The 24,593-nt window shown below is 39.6% G+C and overlaps 2 protein-coding genes across 3 annotated transcripts; one reads left to right on the forward strand and one right to left on the reverse strand.

The window, feature by feature from the left end:
- The first annotated feature begins 3,956 nt into the window (after window positions 1-3,956).
- rnft1 (ring finger protein, transmembrane 1) lies at window positions 3,957-8,160 on the forward strand. Its single transcript, XM_051400384.1, has 9 exons — window positions 3,957-4,153; window positions 4,601-5,070; window positions 5,152-5,228; window positions 5,323-5,423; window positions 5,790-5,943; window positions 6,035-6,193; window positions 6,296-6,361; window positions 6,455-6,556; window positions 7,014-8,160. The coding sequence occupies exons 1-9, from the start codon at window positions 4,128-4,130 to the stop codon at window positions 7,146-7,148; spliced, it is 1,290 nt and encodes a 429-aa protein (XP_051256344.1). The 5' UTR covers window positions 3,957-4,127; the 3' UTR covers window positions 7,149-8,160.
- A 167-nt stretch (window positions 8,161-8,327) lies between these two features.
- rps6kb1a (ribosomal protein S6 kinase b, polypeptide 1a) lies at window positions 8,328-21,028 on the reverse strand. 2 transcript variants are annotated; one of them, XM_051400376.1, is made up of 15 exons: window positions 20,791-21,028; window positions 18,989-19,032; window positions 18,181-18,301; window positions 16,090-16,158; window positions 15,262-15,409; window positions 14,700-14,757; window positions 13,702-13,802; window positions 13,470-13,560; window positions 13,250-13,340; window positions 12,993-13,100; window positions 12,827-12,889; window positions 12,601-12,678; window positions 12,403-12,510; window positions 11,503-11,615; window positions 8,328-10,997 (listed from the first exon to the last, which is right to left on the reverse strand). In XM_051400376.1, the coding sequence occupies exons 1-15, from the start codon at window positions 20,860-20,862 to the stop codon at window positions 10,736-10,738; spliced, it is 1,527 nt and encodes a 508-aa protein (XP_051256336.1). In that variant the 5' UTR covers window positions 20,863-21,028; the 3' UTR covers window positions 8,328-10,735. The 2 variants fall into 2 exon arrangements, with proteins under 2 accessions (XP_051256336.1, XP_051256337.1); XM_051400377.1 differs by having other exon boundaries at window positions 18,181-18,266; window positions 20,791-20,889.
- Window positions 21,029-24,593: the final 3,565 nt, after the last annotated feature.

Genomic DNA, 24,593 nt, shown 5'->3' on the forward strand with positions numbered 1-24,593 from the left:
ATATTAAATAATTTATTTACTAATTTATAAACTCACTATTGACCAAAATAATCATGATAATGATTTTAGCCATAATCGAGCAGCCGTATTTCCACACCAAACTCAGAAAACATTGAATTTATATTTACAATATTATTTATAAGATTCCACTATATCCTGTAGCATTAAGATTTACCTTAATTGTAACAAAGGGGTCAAGGATAGCTTTATTATCCCCAATTTGTTATACAGGCAGCAGTATATACATAATCAACATCACCAGACAACAAACAACAACCAATGACACGATAAACAAATAAAGTGATCCAAGTACATAAATACAATACAACTATGCCATAAAGTTATTTAAAAGGCAAACAGGGCGCAGGAACAAATTAATATTTCAGTCTATTGGTCCTGCATCATGCCAGAGTGAATCTACGGCTAGACGGAAGCAACTTAAACTCTTTAAACAGTGGGGGGCTAGGATCAGCCAGGATTGACTGGGCCTTCTTCAGAGTCCTCACCTTGTACAGCTATGGGATCTCATTTAAGGTTGTGCCTGCAATTTTGCTGCACACTTCGACTATCCCCTGAATTCTATTTCTGTTTTTGACAGTAGGACGCCCCTACCAGCTAATGAGACATTTTAATAAAAGTATTATCAACGTTAAAACTACAGAGCTTTAATAAAACTTCATACGCTTTCTTACCACATGAAACTCAAAGGTCACCTTGTCATCAATTATTGTGCCAAGATATTTGTACTACCGGACAAACAGCCTGCTTATTAATGATCGCAGGAGAAAATACACGATTCTTCCTGAATTCTAATGTCATCTCTTTAGTTTTGGACATATTTAAGTCCAAGAATGACAACTTGCACCAGTCTGTAAATTCCAGGTACGTGATCAGGGTCATCACTACTGAGTAGACACACGATGACAGAATAGTCTGCAAACTAAACAATATGACGTCTCACATGCTGACTTTGACACTGTGTAAAACAAAAGAGGTGAGAGGACACAGCCCTGAGGGTCATAGCACAAACCACGAAAGACCAAACCGAAACTAAAACCAAGAAGATAAGCCATATAGTGACTGTGGAATAAGCATACATTTGGACTGACAACTAAAATATGCACAGTGAGGAAAAGGACGTCTACCTTATTCAATGCCCCAGTGGAGGTAATTAATTAACACTTTATGTTACACAGACTTATCTTCTAAAATCAAGGTCACTCATAGAATAAAACAAAGTAGCAAAATGATGCCAACATTTCCAGTTTCAGGCCCATTGTATTGTTACAAGCATTAGTAATAACAGTAGTATTACTTCAAGCCAATAGTGGCAGTAGCAGTAGTAATACACACAATAGCCTCTCAATCACAGCCGACATTTTAACTTATCATGGTAGGTGTTACTAATGACATTGTCTACATCAGTAAGCCATGTCAGTGTGACAGGATACCAGCACCCTGAAAGTGAAGAACACAAATGGAATTAAATGTGTATTATTTACCAGTGTTTGTTTGGTGTGGGCAGCACTGCGCTTTCACACACGTGTTTCCAGTTACTCTGATGAGAGAACACAAGTATACTGTAGGCTACTGACTGGTACAAGTCACATAGTGCCGGGAAGACTTTGTTTTAGGTCTTGTGGACTGCATTATGGAGGGACTAGTTAATAACAGGCCACGACATAATCTGAATGCCGTGGTTGCCACTCAACAAGAACAGGATGCAGACCTTACCTGAAACCCAGGTGAGCTCTCGGCTCGGAACTTTCCGCCGTTGGCCGCTCTGCTCTTCTTCTTCTTCTTCTTTCAACAACCGCGCGTTGAGCTCGGAGTCGGTTCCAGTTCATGTAGGTCAACACACAGGCAGCCAGAAACGGAACCAAACTACTTCAAGGATGAGGGCCATCATTCATAGTCAGTCGCGAGGTCAAAAGTCGCGCTCTCCTGTTGCACTCTCCTCTGCTCGCGCCTCTTTACATCTGCCGCAGACGTAAGACCCGCCCTCTTCAGACTGGTAACCAATCAAACACGACAACCTGTGACCCTGACATTCCTGAGATTACTATCATCAACACATAGCTATGATGCGCACATTAAATATGATGGACATCTCTTACTTTTCAAAATCTCAGTCTCAGAGAGAAGAAATTGTGTGTTACAAGTAAAAGTCATGCATTCAAAATCAAGTAGATACATTAGTAGGGGTCATCCATATGTTCCCCGGGTCCTATGTTCCCCGCTAAGGTTAGGGTTCCCCGGTCCCATACAAAGCGGGGAACATAGGTACGCTCCCTCATATATATTATATTAATTATAGTTGCGGATACATTAATGTGTAAGCATAACTACTTTATATACTGGTAGCTTGATCCATAATATTACATCCTCATTTATTAGCTGATTATATCATGTATTAATCACTGGAATCTGCAAAGTAACTAAAGCTGTCAGATACATTTAGTTAAGTAAAGTACAAATACCTTAACATTCTACTTGAGTAAATGTACTAAGTTACTTTCCACTACTGATTGTTATCTAGATTAAAATAAATCTACCCAATATATATGAGAAAACTATATAGCCTACAGTAAAACTGATTGATAAGTGCCAAAAATAACATAATAATAGTTCACCGCACGTAACTTAGTTATGTATATGTGTATATATGTGCAACAGTCACTCAGAATGCTAAATGTAAGTAACTTGCATAACAAATTAGTATTTTAATGTGATGTTTTATCCCTAAAATAAGATAATATTACAACAAGCAGACATTAATAACATCTGTGGATTAGAATGACTTGGGATGTAGATGATTGTTTTCTCAAGTTTTGGTTGCTCAACAGGAATATGTTACTTGAGTTGAATTTGAACAGACTGATAGTGTAGATGTCCCTTTCACTCCACTGTGCTGTTAATTACTATGTGAGCTCCTAAATCAAGACAATATAAACACAAACAGTGGTGGATAAATATAGTCGTTACTCAGCTGTAGCTTTTAATCTTGAGTCTTCATTTAAATCTTTTCCAGATTTCTTTTCCTAACAAGATACTATGTCAAACATATACATGTCCCAAGATATAGCACCTGTTATCAGAACAAAATGTAATACCTTGGATAAGGAACATGACAGACTTTTCGCCTATTTTTTCTTTTGTGACTGTGATAAAAGTCAGTGAGAGTACAGATTGGGGTGTAGGTGGCTCCGGGGAAAGACAGGTACCCAAAGGAAAGGGTTATGCTGTCAGATGGGCAGGTGGGGACCCCTGGAGGTTAGGTTTTCATATCCTGACCTCCAGGGGTTAAAAGATTGATAGTTCCCTTTCACTCCACTACCATAAATACAGTCAGTATAATAAATGGCTGCCAAATGCCACAGACAGCAACAACACTGGCATTTCCTTAGAGGGTATGTGACCTTGCATCCTCTGGTTCAATAACAAACTCTTGACCTTTCATATGATGTGAAGCCTTTGTAGAGGTCAAGCAGTAACAGATATAACTGATGCTGTCATACATTAGTATTCAATGATCACACATGGTAACTCAGTTTACTGCAGTGCACTGTGCCATGATGGAAGAGAAAGAAAAAGATGGGATAATAGAAATGGTAAAACATGTAGAGGGGATTTTTCAATATTATTAAAGAGAGTGGGGAAGAAAAAAAGAACATGAGAATGTGTGTAATGATTAAGAGAATATCAGTGGTGGTCCTCACTATGAGCTAAATGACTAATAATAGAAATTATATAATAATAATGATATTAATAACATTATTATGGAGTAAAATATAGAAATAAAACAGTATTAGTAATTACTGCAGTCAACAGAAACATATATATCAGTGTAACTGTATTCATTTTTCTTAATTGCCATAATCTGTTGCATGTTATTTAAAATTATTCCAATAGGTGGAGCCATTGCAGCATTTTACATCCGACACGCCGTAAAACTGCAACAGAAGAAGTTTGCGACGTCTGCTGTCGTAAACAACGTCAAGATGTCTGAACGACCAGCTTATGGCTTAGCCTGAAAGATAAAGGCTTAGTTTTGTTTTAGGTTTACTTTTGCTTTTGTTTCGTTTGGCGACCTGGACATTGTATTAGATGGGGACCCAGAGCTTACCATGAAACTCCGGGTGCAGAATGACAGGTGAGCGTGAGCTTTTACAGCCGCTAGTCTGGCCTGATAGAAAACATCTGTTAGCTGCTAATGCTAACGACGGAAGCCCAGTTCGCTGAGTAGGAAACGGGGTCAACTTCTTGTTATCGGTCTGTCACTCATTGTCGGGTTTATTGTTTGAAAATGACTGATGCAACCGATGTGTAGTTAATTACCGTGAATTACTGGAGTTTCCAAACACATTCATGGCCTGGCTGGGTGAGTCGACTGAATGCAGCGAATCGGTTTGAGTTAGCTAACAAAACTTAAGCTAACCTAATAATTTAAGTCTGGTAACGTTACTTAACTGAAATTGAACCACAAAATACTGGCTGCTGTAGTTCTGCACAGCTTCTATAACTGACAGCAATTTGTATTTGTTGAGATTTGATGCTGGAAACATTGTGACTACAGAGGTTTTTTTCTCTTATGTCAAAGGAGTGATTCCAGAAGAGCACTGAAACTGAGGGAGTCTCCTACTGTAATGCAGCCTAATTCAAGTGAGCGGGGCGCCCATGCAGGAAATGGTTTATCCCTAACTCTGCAACCAGAGCTTCTTACCAGGACACCAGCCCCTGGTGCTGCTGCTGCTGCTGCTGCTGCCAGCCCTGAGAACAATGAGGTGCGGGTATCCATGACCAGTGGGGCTGGGGAGTCCAGTGGAGGTGCCTCATCCAGGAGGTGCAGAGTCAACTCCCACAGCCACTCCCATTCTCAGTCACAAGGACAAAATCGGATACCGCACCACTCGAATTCGGAGCCTGAGCTTGACCCGCCTGACTCTGATCTGGACTCTGGAGAGCCCAGCACTTCCTTGTCTGAGCTTCGCTGTCTCTTCCGCTGGCTCCAGAAGAGCCTTCCTTTCCTCATCATACTGTGTGCTAAACTGGTCATCCAACATGCTCTTGGTGAGTACGAGTTAAGCAAACACCGTTATTGCAGGTGTGAACTAGAGACATATTATCATACTCTTTCTCTTTAATTACAAGGTCTAGCAGTTGGGGTTGGCCTCTTCACAACTTTTCTATATGTGAATAAAAGCATTCAAACTCAAGTCTTTCTCCAGGTAAGTCAAGAACAGAAAAACACATTGTTGATTCCGTATGAATTTCATTGCTGATACATTCCTCAACTGTGTATTTGCCCATGTGCGTCCTCAGGATCGTCACTCAAAGCTGCAGTGTGTATGGCTGCTAGTGTTCCTGATCTCCTCCACCCTCCTGCTTTACTACACCTTTCTTACTGAGACACTTTACCATTGGTAAGAGTGAATGCATTGTCTCACATTGGTTGCCCTGAACAACAAGATTGTGTGGCTGTTTCCTTTAAGCAATGGCCTGTTCTTGGAATATAATCTCAGTTAGTCTCTCTGGAGTAAGCAACCAGAATACACTGTGGTAATGGCTCTATACTCTGAGAGACTTGACAGCTCATGACTTAAAACATCAAATAGCATTCTTTACTGGTACAAACGGCATAATGAAATCTATATAATGGCATATTGACCAGTGTATGTTTATACTGTCCACCTGTACTGCAGTCTAGTAAACTAACTCAACCTAGAATGCAGTGGGCAGCGCTAAAATGAACATGCCACCATTTAACCTGAATGTAAACCTTCTTCCAGCCTCATCTTCCTCAGTCCAGCCATTGAGCCTCTGGGTTTCTGGGAGGTTCTATGGGCTGTCGGCATCACCAACTTCATAATAAAGTTCCTCTTCATGGGGATTAAGTGCCTTATTCTGCTGCTGCCATCTTCACTGGTGACCTACAGAACCCAGGTGAGACTGGTGGATTTCTAGAAGAACATCTCACTCTAATGGTGCATGTAGTTTTTTTAGTAGTTTTTAATGTGTTTGTCTATATCTCCAGGGGCGGTGGCTGATGCTGACTGAAGAGCTGGGTCAGGTCCACCAGGGCTTAGCTCCTGTTTCACTGTGGTTCCGCTACCTGGTCATCTACCAGGAGTCTGACGGCACCCCTGGACTCACACTGGGGGTCTTGCTGGCTTTGGTCTACCTCATACTGAAGGTGTGATCAGTCAGAGTAACCAGCAATAGATCTGTATTGTATTTATGCTGAAATATAAAAAGTGGAAGTCTTTCTTTAATTAATTTTTTTCTTCTCTTTTAGCTTTTAGGATTGTACGGGCAGTGGACGTCTTTAATGAAAACTGTGAGGATATTTTTAAAGGGCGAGGTCAGTAGTAAACAACTTCTTTTGTTAAATAGTAAATGTCCAGTCAGTAACCAGCTGTGTTGAGATGTCTTGTTTTTCCCATTGGTTTCTCAGCATACAGGCTCAGCAGCCACTAGGAGTCAGTGCAGCGAGGCTGGAGATGTCTGCCCCATCTGTCAGGGAGAGTACAGGGAGCCTCGGGCTCTACTCTGTCAGGTAAAACCACAGAAGTGTGCACTGCGTGGTCATTACCACACCATTGGTCAGCTTTGTTTTGTTATCACTGTAGCTGGTAGTAGATTTAATTTAAATTATTGATAAGCTCTGGCTGTGGGCAGATTAAGATCCTTCGGGCATCTGTTGCACACATCCCTCCTCTTCAATGATGTTATAAAACCTTATTACAGTTTTTTATTATATTCAAGGAGCAGAAGCAAGAGAGAAAACCTGTAATATTATGAAAATGTACAGACATTTTCACATGCCTTTTTCTCTCTCTTCACAACCAGTCCTATTTGCTACTATCATAATAAACCATGTTTTTCTTTTGTTATTGTATTCATCTTATCAGACCCCTTATGTTTTCCTGTAAGAGATGAACTGAAGTATGTTTAAGTTATGTAGATCTAGTCATTTATGAGGCAGGACATGACATACTGTTGTTTTTCTGCAGCACATATTCTGTGATGAATGCATTGCTCTGTGGTTCAACCGAGAGAAGAGCTGCCCTCTCTGCCGCACCGTGATCACAGAGAAGATCTACAAATGGAGGGATGGAGCCACATCTCCACACCTGCAGATTTATTGATCGATAAAGGCACAGGTGGGGAGTTTTTGGGTGTGGGACATGGATATTAGCTTGTATTTAATATGTGACTTTTCTGTGGCTCTCAGACCCCACTGAAAAGTAATGTTGCACACACTGTTTCCTGAATCAGCTAAGGGCTGTGCCCCCTGCGGGCCAAGGTCAGTAAGGACACACTTGCACCCACGATAGGCATGTTTCTGGCTTATTTACCAGTACATCCCAACATGGTACCCTCACAGACAACAGAAAGTTGATTATGTTATTATGATTTATGATTTTTCTATTTTAAGTTGTTTCCTCTCGTGTTGTGTTGCTTTTATTCACCTTTAACTTTCCTTGTGGGGCAGCAAATTGGTCTACTTCCACTGTTTCTTCTACTTGTAAATATGGGGACATCAGAGAAATATATAAAGTATTTTAAACAGGTTTTTCCTTATATGGTTGGACAAACATGCAAAACGTGAAACCTTTCTTATCCAGTGTTTCTAAATTTGTGGAAGCATCTTGTCTGATTTGTAACAATAAAAGTGTAGAGGTAAGCAGCTGCATACCTCTGCTCAGGAGTGCTTACTGAATTCTGCTTCAGATGTATCTTTGAGCTTGAGTGAGTTGAAATAAATATGAGATTGGAGGGCTGACAACTTGCATACTGCAAAGGCTTTTAGGAAGCTCAGTACACAGGAATGACAAGACCTTTGCCAGCCTGCATCCAGGCACTGAAGATGGACATGGCAGGCTAAAGAATCCGTTTATTTGATGGGTAAATGAACAGTTTGCCTTCTGCTTTCAGTGGCTTTTTTTACACGACTGATAAAAAGGATGCAACTGAGCTTGTGAGATCGATTTACACATAAATTATTTTTCTATAGAGGTGATGCAACCTCATTCTTTTGTATAAACCAAAGAGTTGGAGAAACATCTATTTTATTATGTATGAAAATCATTTCACTGTGTTGTTTTTACCCATTGAGATCCAGATCTAATCTGAATAAAGATCTACATTTGAATGATATCTGTGACTTGTTTTATGTTGCAAAATGAGTCACTCATTTGCCGAACAGCTAAGCATTTAAAGGACCAGTGTATAGGATTTAGTGGCATCTAGCGCTGTTACTGCAACCCACTCACCTCACCCATGCTTTGTGCAATCCATTCTGTAACACAGCCACTGCTCAAAACCAAGATCCATTATTTCTTTATTTTGACTTCATTATGTACATGATACATATGAACATTCCCCATCGCAGGGGGCAGATCTAGGGGTGATGAAGCAAACAGAAATAATGTTATTCAATGCCCACCAGGGATTTAAACACCAGTTCTACTCACAGAAGGTGTTTCCTACCTGAAGTAAGCTTAACAAGATGGCTGCTCTCAACCATCTCAGTGTGAAGGATACTTCAAGCATACCTGAACAGAAACCAAATTAATCCTCTTTAGTTTCCCAACCCCTCTCAGAACAGAGAGCCGGATCATATCGCAATGAATTGGTGAAATAAAGAAATTGACAGCCTTTAGAGAAGTAACAGGAAGTGAACCTTATGTATCAATCCCAGCCTTATCTACACACAATTACAATGTTCAGCATACTATGCATACACTCTGTACTCTGTCAGCAAAGGCACAATGCCATTCCCATTGGTTGTTGCATCAGTTTCTTTCCACAATAACTGCCCTTGCTTTAAGCACTGCAAAAAGAAACTGAAGTTCAAGTTTTCAGCAAGGAAAGTCTAAGATATCAAAATGTTTTGTGAAAATCCCCCTCAAATATGATTCTATGCCACACAATAAATGCTGTAAGGTTAGATTACTGTCCTCAATTTTGGAATAAAAAAAAAGCTGCATCTGAGGTTGCTGTAAGACATATTCTGGGGAAATAAAATCTTACTGTACATGCTTATTATGACAAAATAAGTCTCTGACAAGAATTCCAAATCAAATGATTACACATTCTGCTGCCTTATCTAAATAATACTATATAATAAATACATAGTTTGCATAGTGCGAACAATGCAGTGGAAACACAATGGCACTTGAAATAAATACTGTAACAAATGAACAAAGAAAGTAAGTGGCGTAAAAAGTGGAGTGACTGGTCTTAAACACAATTGTTGTACCGGAATGGTAGGAGAAGAAAAATCTATCTAAGCTGTTAAACAATTGCTAAATAACTTACAGAAAAATAATAAACAAATTAAAATGGCTCTGTGAGCATCAGTGTGGAGAACAAAGCCAGTATGATCTAAAATACGACCTTTGAACCTTGAAACGTTACAAAAATCTGCGACACTCCATGGTCGTTGTCCATGGTTTGTTTGTTTACCAGCAATAATTATTTGGTTCATTGAAACAGTCCTTTTGGTCAATTCATTAAACACTCAGTATTTGGATAACAAGACACATCAAATTTTCATTCATTCAAGTTTCAGTTAGCATCATGGGAATCTGCATCCAATTTCATGGTCAGTTTTATGGTGAGAAGTTTTGAATGGCTTGACTCCAGAGGCTCATATAGCAGCTTCACAAATAAAACCAATCATACATGTCAGCTCAAACAGGAGTTAGTAGATGGTCCACTCACATCAAGTCTGACTTTATCCCCCCCTACCACTGATAGCCCTGTTACTGTAAATGCACAAAAAGCATACGTAAACCATCCAAGCACATAAGATATCGATCTGGCTGAGGATATTTAGGGACAAAATGTTTGTTGTTCTCCACCAACAACACAAGAAATTGGGCTGCATGAGTAGATGAATTAAAGGTAATGCTGTAGGGGTCATTAGAGCTAAGCACAGGAGATTGAAGTGACACACAAAAAGGCATTTAGAGTCCGTTTACATTCAAAAAGAAACTGAACAGTGCTTCTGGACAGACCTAGACAAAGCATTCCAGTTGGACAAGTGAAGCAGTGCCAGCATTTGGTATTGATTGTGGTGGAAGTGATGCCTTCAGCTAAAATTTCACTTCTATCTTTTTATAGCTGATTTTCCATAAGTCGTGCTCCACCTACTCCTGACCACACGCTCCAGTGACAAAGGCAATGTGATTGTTTTCCTAAAACATAAAAAATGGATACTGTCTGTTCATTGTGGAGCTTGTTATCCAATAATTGTACCTACTGACAGTGTAACCTGCAAGTTCTTCACACATCACAAGATGATCAATAAACAAACAATCAAAAGAAGCCTGGCATACTGAGGGAGAAATTACTGCCCCTTGCAACCAGACTCTCTCACTAGTTGTAAACACTAAAAGTAACATTGTCCAGACTTGACGATAAAAGAGCACCAGTAAATCATATGATAATGCCAGTTGAGTGCACCGAAACCACCTCTCATCAGTTCAGTGGTCATGTGGTCAGTCCCCCGACTGACCACATATCTAATGTACTGTAACTGCTGATTATCTGCATCAGGCTGAGGAGGGGGTAGAGGAGGGAAGGCGCTGCTGGAAGAGCTGGTGATCAGCATTGACAGTGTCAGTCAATTAAAAAAAGATTCTACAAGTCTCTTTGAAAGAAAACAATAAAAAGGGAAGAGGAGGAGGAATTGAAAGAGTCCTAATGTTTGGAGGCGAGCCAAGCGTCATAGGTTCATTCGTAGATGTTCTGGCCGCTTGGAGTTCATGGGGTAGGCCTGCTTTTTGTAGGGCCCTGCATTGATGCCTGAAGGATGCCTGATGGGAAGTGGCGCGGAGGCTTCGGAGGTGCTGCTGCTGCCCGTGTCCATCTGCTCTGCTGTAGACACCTCCATGGGCTGATCCACAGAGCTGCTGGGAGACAGCAGGGATGGATGGGTCAGCGTGGGTCCCCGGGGCCAACAGTCCCCTGCTACAAACTTTACCGGACTGTGGAAGAGAAAGATTGAGAAAGATTATTCCTCTGAGCTACTGTCTGTAAATCACCAGTTCTTATTTATGGGTAGTTATGTGTCACACAGGTACAGTTGGAGGCTAATAACTCTAAATCCTACAGAGGACAGGTGTGAATGCTGTTGTTTTGATTGAGGAATGATTTCAACAGACACAATTGTTCAAATAGTCAGCAGATAGATATCCAGACGCAAGTTCATTAATTTCCTTCTCCTTTGATCTCAAATTCCTGTAAATTCAGTTCAAGTTCAAGTTTTACACAGCTGAAACCCATCTAAACCCATAATGAAGAACTATTTTTGAGCCCTGAAAGGATTTGTATTATGCCTTTTATTCACCCTTCTAATAATGGCTTTATTCAGGTCAAGCTGGCTACATTTACAAGGTCAGCAAATGAGTAATCGATGTGGGAAAAGACTTGCTGTGTGGAAAATCTGTAAAATTCAATGAAACCAGAGAGAAAAACAACACTTGCTATTACCTCACAGGTGTTCTTGGGCTTCCAGGGAACTTCCGCGGTGAGCGGACCTTTGGTTCGAAAGAGAACTTCTCTTTGACGTTTTCAAGCACAGATGGGGCTACATATGTGAAACCCTGGGGAAGGGGTGAGGGACAAAAAAAAGGAAAAAGAGAGATCTGAGTCCACCTCTTCAAAGACCATCTTTCCAAAAACAACCCACAGCTGATGATGAGCAATGAACTGCTGAGTAAACCATATCATGCAATGTGGTGGAACAGTGAGTGAAGCTTCCAGGAAAACCAACAAGACTAAACCAGATGGGATGCATTAACTGATTCTCGTAAGACCTACTTGTTGAAAAGAAAAGAAAAAACATTATGTCCAGAGCTGGTCTCTGTTTGTATGTTTGTTTACATTGTGTGTCTATGCTGCACTCTAAGTTAAGTTTATTTCAATATTAAAAGAGTATTACTCAAAATGAATTCTTAATGCAAGTGCTAAATCCCTCAGTGAACAAATGGTTAGTTATTATTAATTAAATGACACTTGTTCAAAGAAAATTCTCAATTCTGATTGGCTCCAGGCTATGTTCTTATAACTGACATTAATGCCTCATCACTTTTACTACTTCGATATACATATCACTCCCCCAGGTGCACTAGGCAGTGGCTACTCTCATAAAGTTACATTCACTCCAAGACTGACAAACATAAGACCAACAAACAGTAAGAGATAAAATACCAGTCCAAAACAAACAAACAAAAATGTTTATCTTCAGTAAGTGACACCATTGTAGACAAAATGATCTATTATTGGCCTTTGTGTCATGCCTTACTTTGGCATGTTTTTATCATGGATTATTCTTTAAATGACTTGTTAAATTCTCAAAACTCTGTTGCTGGCAGGTATGGCACTAGTTACCAGGAAGACTTGATTGGCACTTTCGCTAAGCGTGGAGTCATCAGGGCTGTCCACTGGAGTCTGGCTGGTGAATTTGGAGTCGAACTGGCTGACGTCATCAGCCGATTGCTGCCAAAAGAAGTGGGTCAGTTAATCATCTTGCAAGGAATAGTCACTAGAGGACGTTGCTGCAAAAAAAAAAAAACAAGACAAACTCACCAGGAAAGGTTTAAATGGGGGCTCTACTTTGCGAGCGAGGAGGTCATCCCAATTTATATGCCGAAAGAATGGGTGGGCCTTGGAAATAAAATTACATTTCATTTTCACCAGATTTTCCAAGAAGCATTCTCCTTTTCTGAGTTATTGTATTAAGTCCTAATTCAATATGTTAACACACTGCATGCATGCATGCATTTGTGACTCTGCTTTCAATTCATGTATTCACCTGGACCTCAGCGGCATCTCCTGGTCCAGCCCCGAGTCGCAATGAGGCATTTCGTTTCAGCAGCTGGAAGAGAACGTTTGGAGACTTATTCTGCTGCCACTCCCAAATGTCAGCAGACAACACATCCAGGGAAGCACAAGGCAGAAGGAAGGCTTTTACAGCTCACCTTTTTCAGGAGGTCCCTGGCTTCTTGTGTGAGGTAAGGTGGAAGGCTGAGTTTGCATTTCAGGATTTTGTCAATTGTCTTCTTTCTGTTTTCACCAGTGAATGGAGGCTATGAAATAGTAGAAGGAAAGAAAAAACAGTTAGCAACAGTAGCCAGTGCTTCCTGCCTTACTTTGCCTTTTAATGCCTGCAGCACTGTCATAAACAGTTTGACTTTCTTTAGCAATGCTACTATTGGATCGACTGGTGTACACTTACTGCTCCCGTCAGCATGTCATACATGAGAGCTCCCAAACTCCACCAGTCCACTGCTCGGTTATGTCCACTCCTCATTAGGATCTCTGGAGCCCTGAGAAAGGAGAAGGGAATGACCAAGGTACAGCATATACACTACCCTGTGTATGAAATAGGAAATGTGACTGGACGTGGAGATGTCTGCAAAATCTGAATTAATCAGCATGATGATTGTGTGACATACATGTATTCAATAGTGCCACAGAAGGTGTGGGTGACTGTTCCGTCATGGATGGACTCTTTGCATAGGCCAAAGTCTGTCAACTTCACATGTCCTAGAAGGCAACAGAGCAAAAGTAAGAACCCAATATAAACTACACTTCAAAAAATATACAGATTACAGATCAGATTACATGGAGAAAGAATTCAAGTTTTTCTAATCAGCCTTTTGTGATGGACAGTTAAGACTCGTGTACCGTTGTTGTTGAGCATGATGTTCTCAGGCTTCAGGTCTCTATAGATGATGCCTTTCTGGTGCAGGTGACCAAGCGCCATTGAGATCTCAGCCAGGTAGAAGCTGTCAACACAGATATTGAGCAAACTTTACTGATATCGATCTCACTCTTTCCCAATTACATATCACTGAATATGTGCATATATAAATGTTCTACCAACAAAATGTCTTACACACCCCACTGCTCCTCCTCCTTATCTGCAGTTAAGGTTTTATGTCAATGTCGTTTAGGTTATTCCAGAAACACTACACACCCTTATTTGTTCAGCAGCTCGGTTCATGTAATCACCATTTTCATCTACAGGCTGTGTTTATAAAACAGAGCAGCAGGTTCTGTCGCTGTTCCAAGTGACCCTTAGAAACAGTGTCACATATCTTCATGCTTCAGACCTAAGATTCCCTCGAATCTCCTTACTGAACATCTGTATCCTCATGGTGTGTTTTGCATGTGAAGTCTACATTTAAAATATATCGGTGTGCTGCTGTCAAAATCAAAGCAGCAGCTGTCTGTCTCTTGAACCATTTGTTTAATTGCTAGAATTAGTCTGACAGAAACAATAAATCAGACTGATGTTCAGACATCTTCTGGTACTCATGACTCTTCTGTACATCATCAATCACCAAAAAGAAAGAAAAACCTCTAAGAAATAACTTTGAACACTTGCTGTACGTTCGCCATTTGGAAATGGTTAAATATTGTATATACAGGGGGTGGCCTTTAAAATATGTATACAAACAGAGTGAGTGGAAAACAGAGTGAAGGACAAATTTTGATTTGACATGTTTAAGCATAACATCCTGAAACAGAATTGTTTCCAGAAACTCTTTTCTTTATTTTAATTTCTCAGGACAAATTCCCATAGATCACCAGAAACACTGTAAGTTAGTTTACAGCTAAAGGCTAATGTTATCATTGGCCAGATGGTTAAAGCTGCACCGGTGACATACAAACAAACTCACCATGCTGTGTCTTCCATGAAGATGCCCTCTCTTTCCAGTTGCATAAACAGCTCCCCACCTGCAGTCAAAATACAAAATGTATCAGTCAAATGTGTTCAAAGGGGGAATGAAAACCCACAATTTCAGACAGATAAAGAACACATTTGCACTGCAAGCCTTATTGCTCAATTCACATTTATTGCTGCCATTGCTCAGATTTTATTTGTTCGGCTGTGAACATGATTTTTAAAAATGTGGCCAATATCAGATTCCATTGTGAAAAGGTCAGTGCTGAATTGACCTGCATGACAAACATAAATCCATCTACATAAAGTGACATAAAAGTCACATCAATTCTGAGATTATCGTTCAAACTGAGGTCTCATTGCAAAAAAATCAAACCTGTATCTGATTTGGACCACATATGAAAATATCAGATTCCATGTGATTTGTGCTGTTCACACTGTTCAAACAGATCTGAGTCACAAATGAAATGAGCAAAAAAATCGGATTTGCTTGTGCCTGCAAAAGGAACGCAGTCTTGGTTTGTACTGTATGTTTGATTGAGCATCACCATGCTCACCGCTCAGATACTCCAGGATAAGGTACAACTTTCCCCCTGTCTGGAAGGCATAGATGAGGTCCACAATGAAAGGATGCTTCACCTCCTCCAGAATGTTCCTCTCAGCTTTGGTGTGCGCTGTGTCTTTTGCATTGCGCACAATCATGGCCTGACAAGGGACAGAAAAGAGAGTCAGGGTGTGAAACTATTCAGTCAATAACTTTAACCCCATTAGCTAGTGTCAAAGCTTCAACGTCAGCTGCAGAGGCTGGCAGAGCACGAATCAGGGCGCCAGGATGGTAGCTGCAGTCAATTCTCATTAAGCCAATAAACGCAGCCATTAACCAAAACCTCAAGCTTCGGGGAATATGAGCTGGCTTTTCAAGCAAAGTCAGACACCAGCCCTGTGTCAGCTGCAGAGAGGAGGCCAAGCTGAACAGAAGTAGCAGACCTGAGGTTTCATGGGAAAAAGCCTGCTGCCATTATTTTGGGTGGTCTGCCCTTAGCTTCTGGCTTCATAGCTGAATGCACCAGTATGTCACCAGAAAAGGCAACCAGTGACATTCAGTACATGTGAAACACTATACACAGTTAAGCTGCACTGGGCTTGAGAGTCAGCTGAGTATTTAAGGTGCTAATTCCCCATAGATGTAGGTTACTTGTGTCTGCTTACATATGGATTAGATAATGCAGGTGCCATTTCTCTTACACTACACTATTCTGTATGTACACTAGGGGGCGGTTAGGCTCACTTTTAATGGGTGATAGGAGGACAGAATGAGCATAACTACGGTATTCTTTGTATCAGTGAGACAGTTCTCGATGAATAATATTGAAATCTTCACTCACCTTCTTCAAAACTTTCATAGCAAAGATCTTCCCAGAGGTGGCACCTGAGACCTTCCGTACTTGAAACACCTGTGAAAACGTACATCATATGAAGTCAAATCCATAATTTACACAGGATTTCTGCAGAATTTTTATTTAAGACTTAAGATCTTTTCATATATCATAGAATGTAATTTAATACCCATTTCGCAGTCACACCAGCCAAAGTATGAAAGTATGATGGAAAGGCAGTAGCCATAATATGGCTTAGAATCATTTCATATTATGTCACATTTTTCAGTACCTCCCTGCAGTATATAACAATAATTCTTGATGATGTAAGTAATGTGAGCTGGACTTGGATAAAGCTAATTCAATTTGATGATTAAATGATTAAAGTTTTTGCAAAAAACAAAAGACACTTCCTCACTATATGACAATGAGCTCACAATGAGCTAGCAGCAATGTCTAGGCCTGCACAATATTTCAATGAATTGTGCCGACCTAGTAGTGACAGTGTTGTGTTGCTCCAGGTATGATGGTGCTGACTGAATGTATAAAAAGAACTGAACAACCTCCCGCATACGTACTATTGCAAAAATCCCACTTTTAGTTTAAAACGCAAAATTACATTTAAAAATGTTATAACTAACATTACTACAGCAGGCAAGACAAGACTTTATTTGTCTTTTTTGTTTTTTAAGGCTTGTTTTGGAGGAAATTGAGTTCTGTGTTTTCGAATGCATTTTGAGACCTGTAGATAACCTAGCATCAATATATTCCTTTGGCTAAGTAAACCAAATATTTACTTCTATGTTTCACCTATGGCTTGAAAAATTACACTTTGCCATGCTGGGGACATTCATAGAAAGGATTTGGGACATGAAGTTCAGAGGTTGCTATTGTACATAATGCATGTTCATTTGACTAAGCAATGAATTTACAACGGCCACTGTTTTATGCGTAAAAATAACTGTTAGTCTTATATTATTCTGACTAAATTGCAACCATGTACTGCTCTGATTTTGCGGGAGCCAAAGTCTTTGTTTTCAATATCTGTATAACCGCATAATTCTTGAAAGATTTTTTGCTCTTATTTTTTTAGGCCAATGAACTTCAAGCCGGTGCCAAAATAAAGTATATACCTTAGCTACACAAGAATATCAAAACAAATGACATTGTGTTTCAAAAACATTGAATTACGTTATACTTTTAATGCTGAGAAATTCCCAAGATGCAGAAAATGACTTCTTAGTCATCATACCCAAAACCACTTCAAGAAAGAATAAGTCATGCATCCGCTCACTAACAGAAAAGTGTTTCCAAAATAACTGTGATGTGCACTCTCTTTGTCAGGCTTAGAAAAAAGAACATCAGAAAATTTCCAGTTCTCTACGGGTTGGCAATACCAAAATAAAACCATAAACACAAGACTTATTTCCTAATCTCGATGATCTTACAATTAGATACAGAGGGCTGCAGGAGATTACAGTTCCCTTTTAGGCTGATGTGGGTAAAGGAGGAGATGGCTCTGGGACAGCAGGTTTTACATTGAAAAGGTTCAGTAGGATTTCCTTACCTTCCCACAACCAAACAACATTTTAATTTATCTCTGGGGACTGAAAACTTTGTTGATAAACAGCAGTGACAATGAAAAAAAAAATCTGAGCTTTCTAGCATGTGAAACTCAATTTACAGCCACTTTCTTAAGAAACTTTCAAGACATCTGCAATGACCTCCCACACACACTGGCAATATAATGGCAGGTCCCAAGCCAAGAAAGCAAATGATAAAGTGGTATTTCCCACACTTTTAAAGACATTTCATCAACCTTTTTTTTATTAACCCTAAACTAAATGCCTCAGTGTAAACGAAGGGTCATATACAGTGCCCACTGAAAATTAAACACCCAACTGTACAGCTCTGCACATCTGTTAGCCCCCATTAGTTCATTGTTTTCATTTCCAACCTGCATATACAATACATGGCTCCAAATTTCAAGTCAAGTGACATTTTAAGGGGTAAAATGGAGAAGGAGTTAAAGTCATAGGTGTGTGTTGAAAGACTTGAATTCATATACACATTGTCATGCCAGAGAATCAAATGCCTCACCTTTCCATAGCCACCTTTTCCCAAAACTTTCAGCAGCTCAAAGCATTCAGGCCTGATCTGCTCTGTTCCCTTGTTCACGCTGTTCTCTGAAATTTCAAACTTCTCACAGTCATCCATGTTACTGGCAAAACAAAAAAATAAAGAAAATAAGAAAATAAAGAAAAAATGAATTCACTCAACATTGTGTTATTTTTCAATTTCCAAGACACACAGCAGTATTATCAATGACAGTTACAAGCGTTTGGGCCTTAACACAGACATGGGTAATGGTTCAGCTGAGGCTGATGGTGGTACAACAGTTTTGTTGTTGGGAATAAACAGCTGACTACGAGAGTTGGGTGTGCATTGCCCTCAAACAGATCCACATTAGTGCAATGACCCCCAGTTTCATTATGTCTGCCTCATCCAATATGATATAAATGACTACTTGAAGGATATGGATGGGTGACAAAATTATAGGAAAACACAGAAAAAAAAATAAAAAATGCAGATGCTTCTCTACAGGGAATGAGGACACCAAATGGTTTGGGAAAAATGCTGTGAACATGTTATGACTTTCACATTCAACAGATGTCAACCCAGATGAACACCTATGGGAGACCTTCAACTGCAGTGTTAGACAGCACGCTCCACCACCATCATCAAAATGCCAAATGAGGGAATATCTTTGGAAAGAATGCTGTTGATCCTTCCAGTAGAGCTCTACAGACTATGCAATGGAGCAATAGCGCTTTTGTTATGCAAATAAAAAAGTATGATTTTGTTGCCCCTGTCAGGACCCCCGTGAATTAGTTTTGCTTATACTCACAATTCAAAACCACTGCACTGCTCCATGTATTCATTGAGCTGGTCCTGAAAACAAGAGGAAGAACAGAGCAGAAAATCTCATCATATAGGAGAGCAATAGTTACCAGCTAACATGACCTTATTTATAGCTACATTATGTTTGGGACATTGTTTGTACTATTAGTGTTAATGAGTTTATTTCCCAGGGAAATATTTTAGCCAAACGTTAGTTAAGATAACACTTCACATGTGAATTTGTCCTGCCTCACATGCTCCAACAATCATCTGAAAAGCATAATACAACAAAAAAGAACATCTAAATATAAATATAAATATATGCTATCAACCTGCCAGGGACTGCAGATGAAAATGAGCCTGTATGGATAAATCTGGCACATTTGCATAATGGACTATGATTGTCATGTTTTATTAATCAATGTGCATTGTCCCTTTTTAAATAAATAACCCTAAAATACCATCCCAACAAATGAGCATCTACAAAAAGAGCACAACCCTGTGCAAGGACCGTGTACACAGTCACATGCGCCGTTCATGTACAGCTTCACTAATTGTTAATCTGGTTTAAGTTAAGTAAACAAGCTCTCTTACATTTACAGGCTGCTTTAAACTCAATCCAACGAGCTTTGGCTAGTCCAAAACTGGTGTTGAATGCCAGTAAAACTAAGTAGGATAATATATATATATATATATATATATATATATAAATAAATGACATTCTCAAGACAGAACATTGATCCCATTTCGGGGTCGGGGTATTGACTTATGCATATGTAAAATGTATATGTAAATGTTGTATTTTAATTTTATGTGAACATTTGATCCTGTTCTTGAGCTGTCGCAGGGCAACCCTGGCCCGGCCTCAGCGGGTCCTCCCGGTAAAATAAAGGATAAATAAATAAAATAAAAGTTAACAGGTAACGTTACGGCTAACTAATTACCAAGCTAGCTGAGTGGACACTTTCTCCTTTATCGTTAACTTATCAACATTATTTAAATAAGCCCATGTTTGTAAATAACAGCTAATAAACAAATAACTTAACGTTAAGTAGCGTTAGTGTCTAATACATTATACTAACTGCTACCTTAAAGTGAGGTGAGTGGTGGCAGAGCTAGTTTGGTCCTTTTAGCTACAGTCCCGCTAGCATTGCTAGGATTTCAGCTGGTTGTTGGTCGTTTCAGCGGAGTTCGTTTATATCTCACTTATTAACATTGTCAGAGTAGTTGTCAACCCATATATATGTGGCATTGGTGTAACTAAAGTACTGTACATCTCTACAACAGACGAATGCCGAAGCAGAGCGCAAAACCGCTTAATCTGTAGCTCCGTTATCGGACATAAACTACAACCGGTGACATGCGTACGCAACTTATTTTGCGTTTCCATCCAGCTTTCATTATGGCTGTTTCCTCAGGTCTTTTTCCATTTTTATCGACATGGTGGCTTCACTGTCTGCTCACCCCAAAAATGTTAAGCAGTGGCCACGCCAACTTATTACAGTGAGCCGGGGGACACCAACCTGTACGGCAACACTGCTTGGATGCTACGGATGGGTTTGTCCGGTGTCGGTGGTGAAACTGAAATTGTGCTCGGTCGAAAATTTAAATGTATTAAAAGCAATGAAAATGTGTTTAAATACGTATGTAAGTTAGTGACTGTTTTACGGGGTAATGTCAGTTTCCGCGGGAAAGGGGTGGACGAGGACATGTCCGATAACGGATACAGGGGTTAGCAGCGCAGGCCTAAAAGCTGCTAGGTGCCAGCTAACAGCGTCGCTATTAGCCTGAACGTTAACGTAAACTCACCCCGTCCTCAAGTTCGTCGTCAGACACATTCTCATCCGGTTGATCCAGATCGATGTCGAAAACCCCAGCCATGACCACGGCACTTCACTCGGCGTTGAGTCAGAAAGCACAGCCCCGCTCCCCCCGCTTTATGGGAGAGCCATCACCGTTACAACCGGCTACAGCAGAAAGCATGGGCTAACATCCAGCTAACCAAAACAACACAACGAGCGAGCGAGCAGCAGAAAATGCCTCTAGTGTCGGCCCCCGGCACTACTGGGCTCAGGTTGGCCTGGAGAAACATAAGTAAAGAGTGTTGACAGCAGTAATAGTTAAAGCGCACATTTGAGTTTAAAATATTACTCATTAATTATTTGTCCCAAGCATAAAAACACACTAAACAACATAGGAACAATGAACAATTCATGGAGTTAAAGATTTAAAAGGAGTTAAGAGGATTCACGTGCGGTAAGAGTCAGCTCATCTTTTTTTATACAAAAATAAATAAATGCATTGTCTCAAAAAATAGGAAATTTTAAATGTAATAGAGCATATAATTATTTATATTTAGTATATATTGTAATATAGCAACAATGTGACATTACCATAGTTTTCTTTAGCAGGTGTATGAATGAATATTTCTCCATGCACACAGTGGAACACATTACTCTGTAGTGTGTTGTGGGACAGCCTTTAGGTTGGTTTCAGCATTACACACCTACCTCCAGATCAGCTTTGTGTCATTTAAAGCCGGTAGCAACAGCACTGAGCCTAGAGGCTATTTGTCTTAAACCTAAAATTCACAGAAGTGGAGCTCTGGATATGTTTCCAACGCCTCCCAGAAAGGAATCATGTAAAGTCCTGATTGTTTTATTCGGGGGGTGTGAGAATATGTAAGGTACGCCTGCCTCCTCTCACAAGATGTCTCATTTCCTCCATATAGACTGTCATATTCATACTCTGCCAAGTCATAATCTGATAACCAGAATAAGATTATCTGAGGTTGTGGGGTTGGTGTCTAATGTTGTAGCCTACTCTTTTGGGTATGTTTAACAAAGTTTAACATCCTCTAGTTTGTTCTACAACTTTGTTCCCGACAAATGAAAAGGCCAGTTTCTTCTCATTCTTTATACTGAAACCTAAAGCCAAAAATGTCCCAGATCATCACAGAAAACATTGGTGAATTTTATTAGGTTGTACGTTTCTTTGCTGCTCCATTAATCTCTTTTTCATATTTGTTTCTCTTTTGAAAGAGGAATTTGAAAATGTCACCTTGTGCTTTGGGGATATTTTCTATGGACCAAAGGACTAAATTGATAAAAATATTGAAAAAATATTGTTAATTGCAGGCCTACATTTCTGACTGTACTGGTGTTTAGTGTCAGCAATTAATTTTCTGCAATTCATTGTTGGTGTAAGGGACTTTAAAGATAACCTAATCTGTGATATGGTGTCACAATTCAGCTGTGGATCCAATCCAATCCAATCCACTTTATTTATATAGCACAATTTTAACAAACACAAGGTTTCCAAAGTGCTGCACAAAAAGATAAAATAAAAACACAGATACACAGCTAACTGTTTTACTCAGAGCGTGGCCATCAGCAATGTGAGTAAATACACTGAGAAGTTGTACAGCACTGTATCTGGGATAAATCAACTTTTTTATTTTGGAATTGAGGAAATCCTGCCCAATCTTTTACTTTTTTAAAATGTTTTTGTTTGTTTTGTTTTAGTGTTTCTGACTCTACTGACTACTGAGTGGTTATCACTGATATCCAAAGCAACAATAACAAACAACAACAACATCAGTGTATTATAAATATGGTGTTTGTTTGTTAGAATAAAAATATATGCATGTCATTCTACAACCCCCTTGTCTTGCCAGTAGGTGGCAGCAAGAAAAAGGGAATTCTGTTCCAGGCCGGAAAGCCATTTCTCATTCATCCTGATAATCAGCTTGTACGCCACACTTTATTGAAGCACTTTCGTCCACTTCAAGATCCTGATGCAACGCCAATATACCATTAAAACTGTATGCATTTTATTCTAGAAAGTCAAGGTGTGTTACTCCCCCTGGTGGTATAGAATTTTATTTGTAAATTTGTACTTGGATCAATAGCAAGACATCAAATGCAGCAATACAAATGTAATACTTAATGAGTTAATGAAAAGAGTGTGCTCAATGAGTGATGTGCATCTCCTTGTTAAGGTCACATCGGTACAGAGACAGAGGAGGAGCACTGATGCCTGATTCTGGACAGTGTGACTGATCTGACAGAGCTGCAACACACTTAATTTTCTTATCTTTAGACATTTTAATGGCCACACTGTTGACACTGAGAGTAGTCTCCCACTTCCTTGCCCATAGAGAGAGAGGCAGAGTGAGAGCTTGTTGTATTTCCAAGCTCCTAACATGCCCTCATAAAGCCTCCCTGTTCTGATTTTTGTGCCGAGATCACATCATCATTGTTTAAACAATTTTGTGAAAATGTTCAAATACAAACATGAATGTGATATTCTGTGTAGCCAATATTCTTGGGAAGGAAAAATAAAGATTGGGAAGATAAGTTAAAAGTGAATTTAGTCTTATTGTGTAGGAAATCTTTGAAACCCTACAAGTTCAGAGCACAGTAAAATGTAAAGGGGTTAATAAGGAAACAAAGTGTGTCTTGCTATGTGTTTTATCTTTTTCAGCTTTTCATATTTTGTATTTTAAATGTGCTGCATAGACGTTTAGATTTTTTAAATATTTTGAAGGCACAAGTTAAAAACATTTTAATCACAATAATTAAATGCACTGAGATGATTTTTTTATTAAAAAATACAGCGTGTGCCCAGGTCATTGCATTTCAGCCGAGTCCAAACTGAATTTATTAATATCAGAATCATTTTGATCCCTCTCCATCTTGTAAAAAAATATATAATATTTTTTATTAACAACATAAAGATCACCTCCAGATATATTTCAAGACATATAAACACACCCTGCTTTGAATAATAATTTATGGCTGATATGGTTTTTATAAAAAAAAAGTTTAATTAACTAGTTGAAAGCACCTTCTTCATCATTTAAAAATCCAGACTCTGAAGGTTTAACTGCTGAACACAAAACGTCTCCTACCACAAAACCTGCTCCTGCGTGCACAGGTTACAGTCAGATATAACGTTCCCCCTTTGCTAAACGAACATGAAAATAATCCTTCTGTACATCATTCAGACATCGGAGTGAAAAACGAATTTTTTGAGTGGAGTGGGACTTGAAAAGTGAATTCACTGCAGATAGGACACACTCATATTCAATAACAGCAGATGAGTGTGACACACAACGACGAAGCTCTAAATATCATGAAACATGTCAACTGTAGGATTTTTACAATGATATGGGGTAAACAGTTCCCTTGTTTAGGCCAGCAAACGGTGGTTGTTTTGAGAGTCTGAAGGTATGGTGTAATTACACATAATGATAATGGGGTAAACAGGAAAGCCTGTTGGAAGTGTGTATTAAATAAATGTGATCTCCAGCAATCACTCACTTTCCTCCAGTCCAGCTTATGTGAGAGCAGTCAGCAGGGTGCCCCAGCTGCAGCACAACATACGTAGTGATGAGATTCTTATTAAATGAGAGGGGGTCTTGGTGCTGTTAAACCACATTTGATCTTCACCACGTTTAAGTGAAAGTGACAATGATTACAGACGAAAATCCCTTTAGGAGCCAGAAGGTCATTTTTTACTGCAGCTTCTTTTATTGTGTGTGGGTTTTTTTTAGGGGGGGTTTCGCCTGAAATCTGTCTCTCAGTAGGCTCAGGAAGGGCCCCCTGCAG

This window comes from Dicentrarchus labrax, unplaced genomic scaffold (assembly GCF_905237075.1).
Source record: "Dicentrarchus labrax unplaced genomic scaffold, dlabrax2021, whole genome shotgun sequence".
Lineage (NCBI taxonomy): Eukaryota > Metazoa > Chordata > Actinopteri > Moronidae > Dicentrarchus > Dicentrarchus labrax.

What these genes read in the sequence shown, in the direction of transcription:
- rnft1 (XM_051400384.1), top strand. Translation starts at nt 4,128, where the DNA reads ATGAAACTCCGGGTGCAGAATGACAG. An exon ending in AAACTCAAGTCTTTCTCCAG is followed by an intron (nt 5,229 to 5,322) that starts GTAAGTCAAGAA and finishes GTGCGTCCTCAG; the next exon opens with GATCGTCACTCAAAGCTGCA. An exon ending in GGATATTTTTAAAGGGCGAG is followed by an intron (nt 6,362 to 6,454) that starts GTCAGTAGTAAA and finishes TTGGTTTCTCAG; the next exon opens with CATACAGGCTCAGCAGCCAC.
- rps6kb1a (XM_051400376.1), bottom strand. Translation starts at nt 20,862, where the DNA reads ATGGCTGGGGTTTTCGACATCGATCTGGATCAACCGGATGAGAATGTG. An exon ending in CCAGGGACCTCCTGAAAAAG is followed by an intron (nt 12,890 to 12,992) that starts GTGAGCTGTAAA and finishes GTTCTCTTCCAG; the next exon opens with CTGCTGAAACGAAATGCCTC. An exon ending in CCCCATTTAAACCTTTCCTG is followed by an intron (nt 12,511 to 12,600) that starts GTGAGTTTGTCT and finishes TTCTTTTGGCAG; the next exon opens with CAATCGGCTGATGACGTCAG.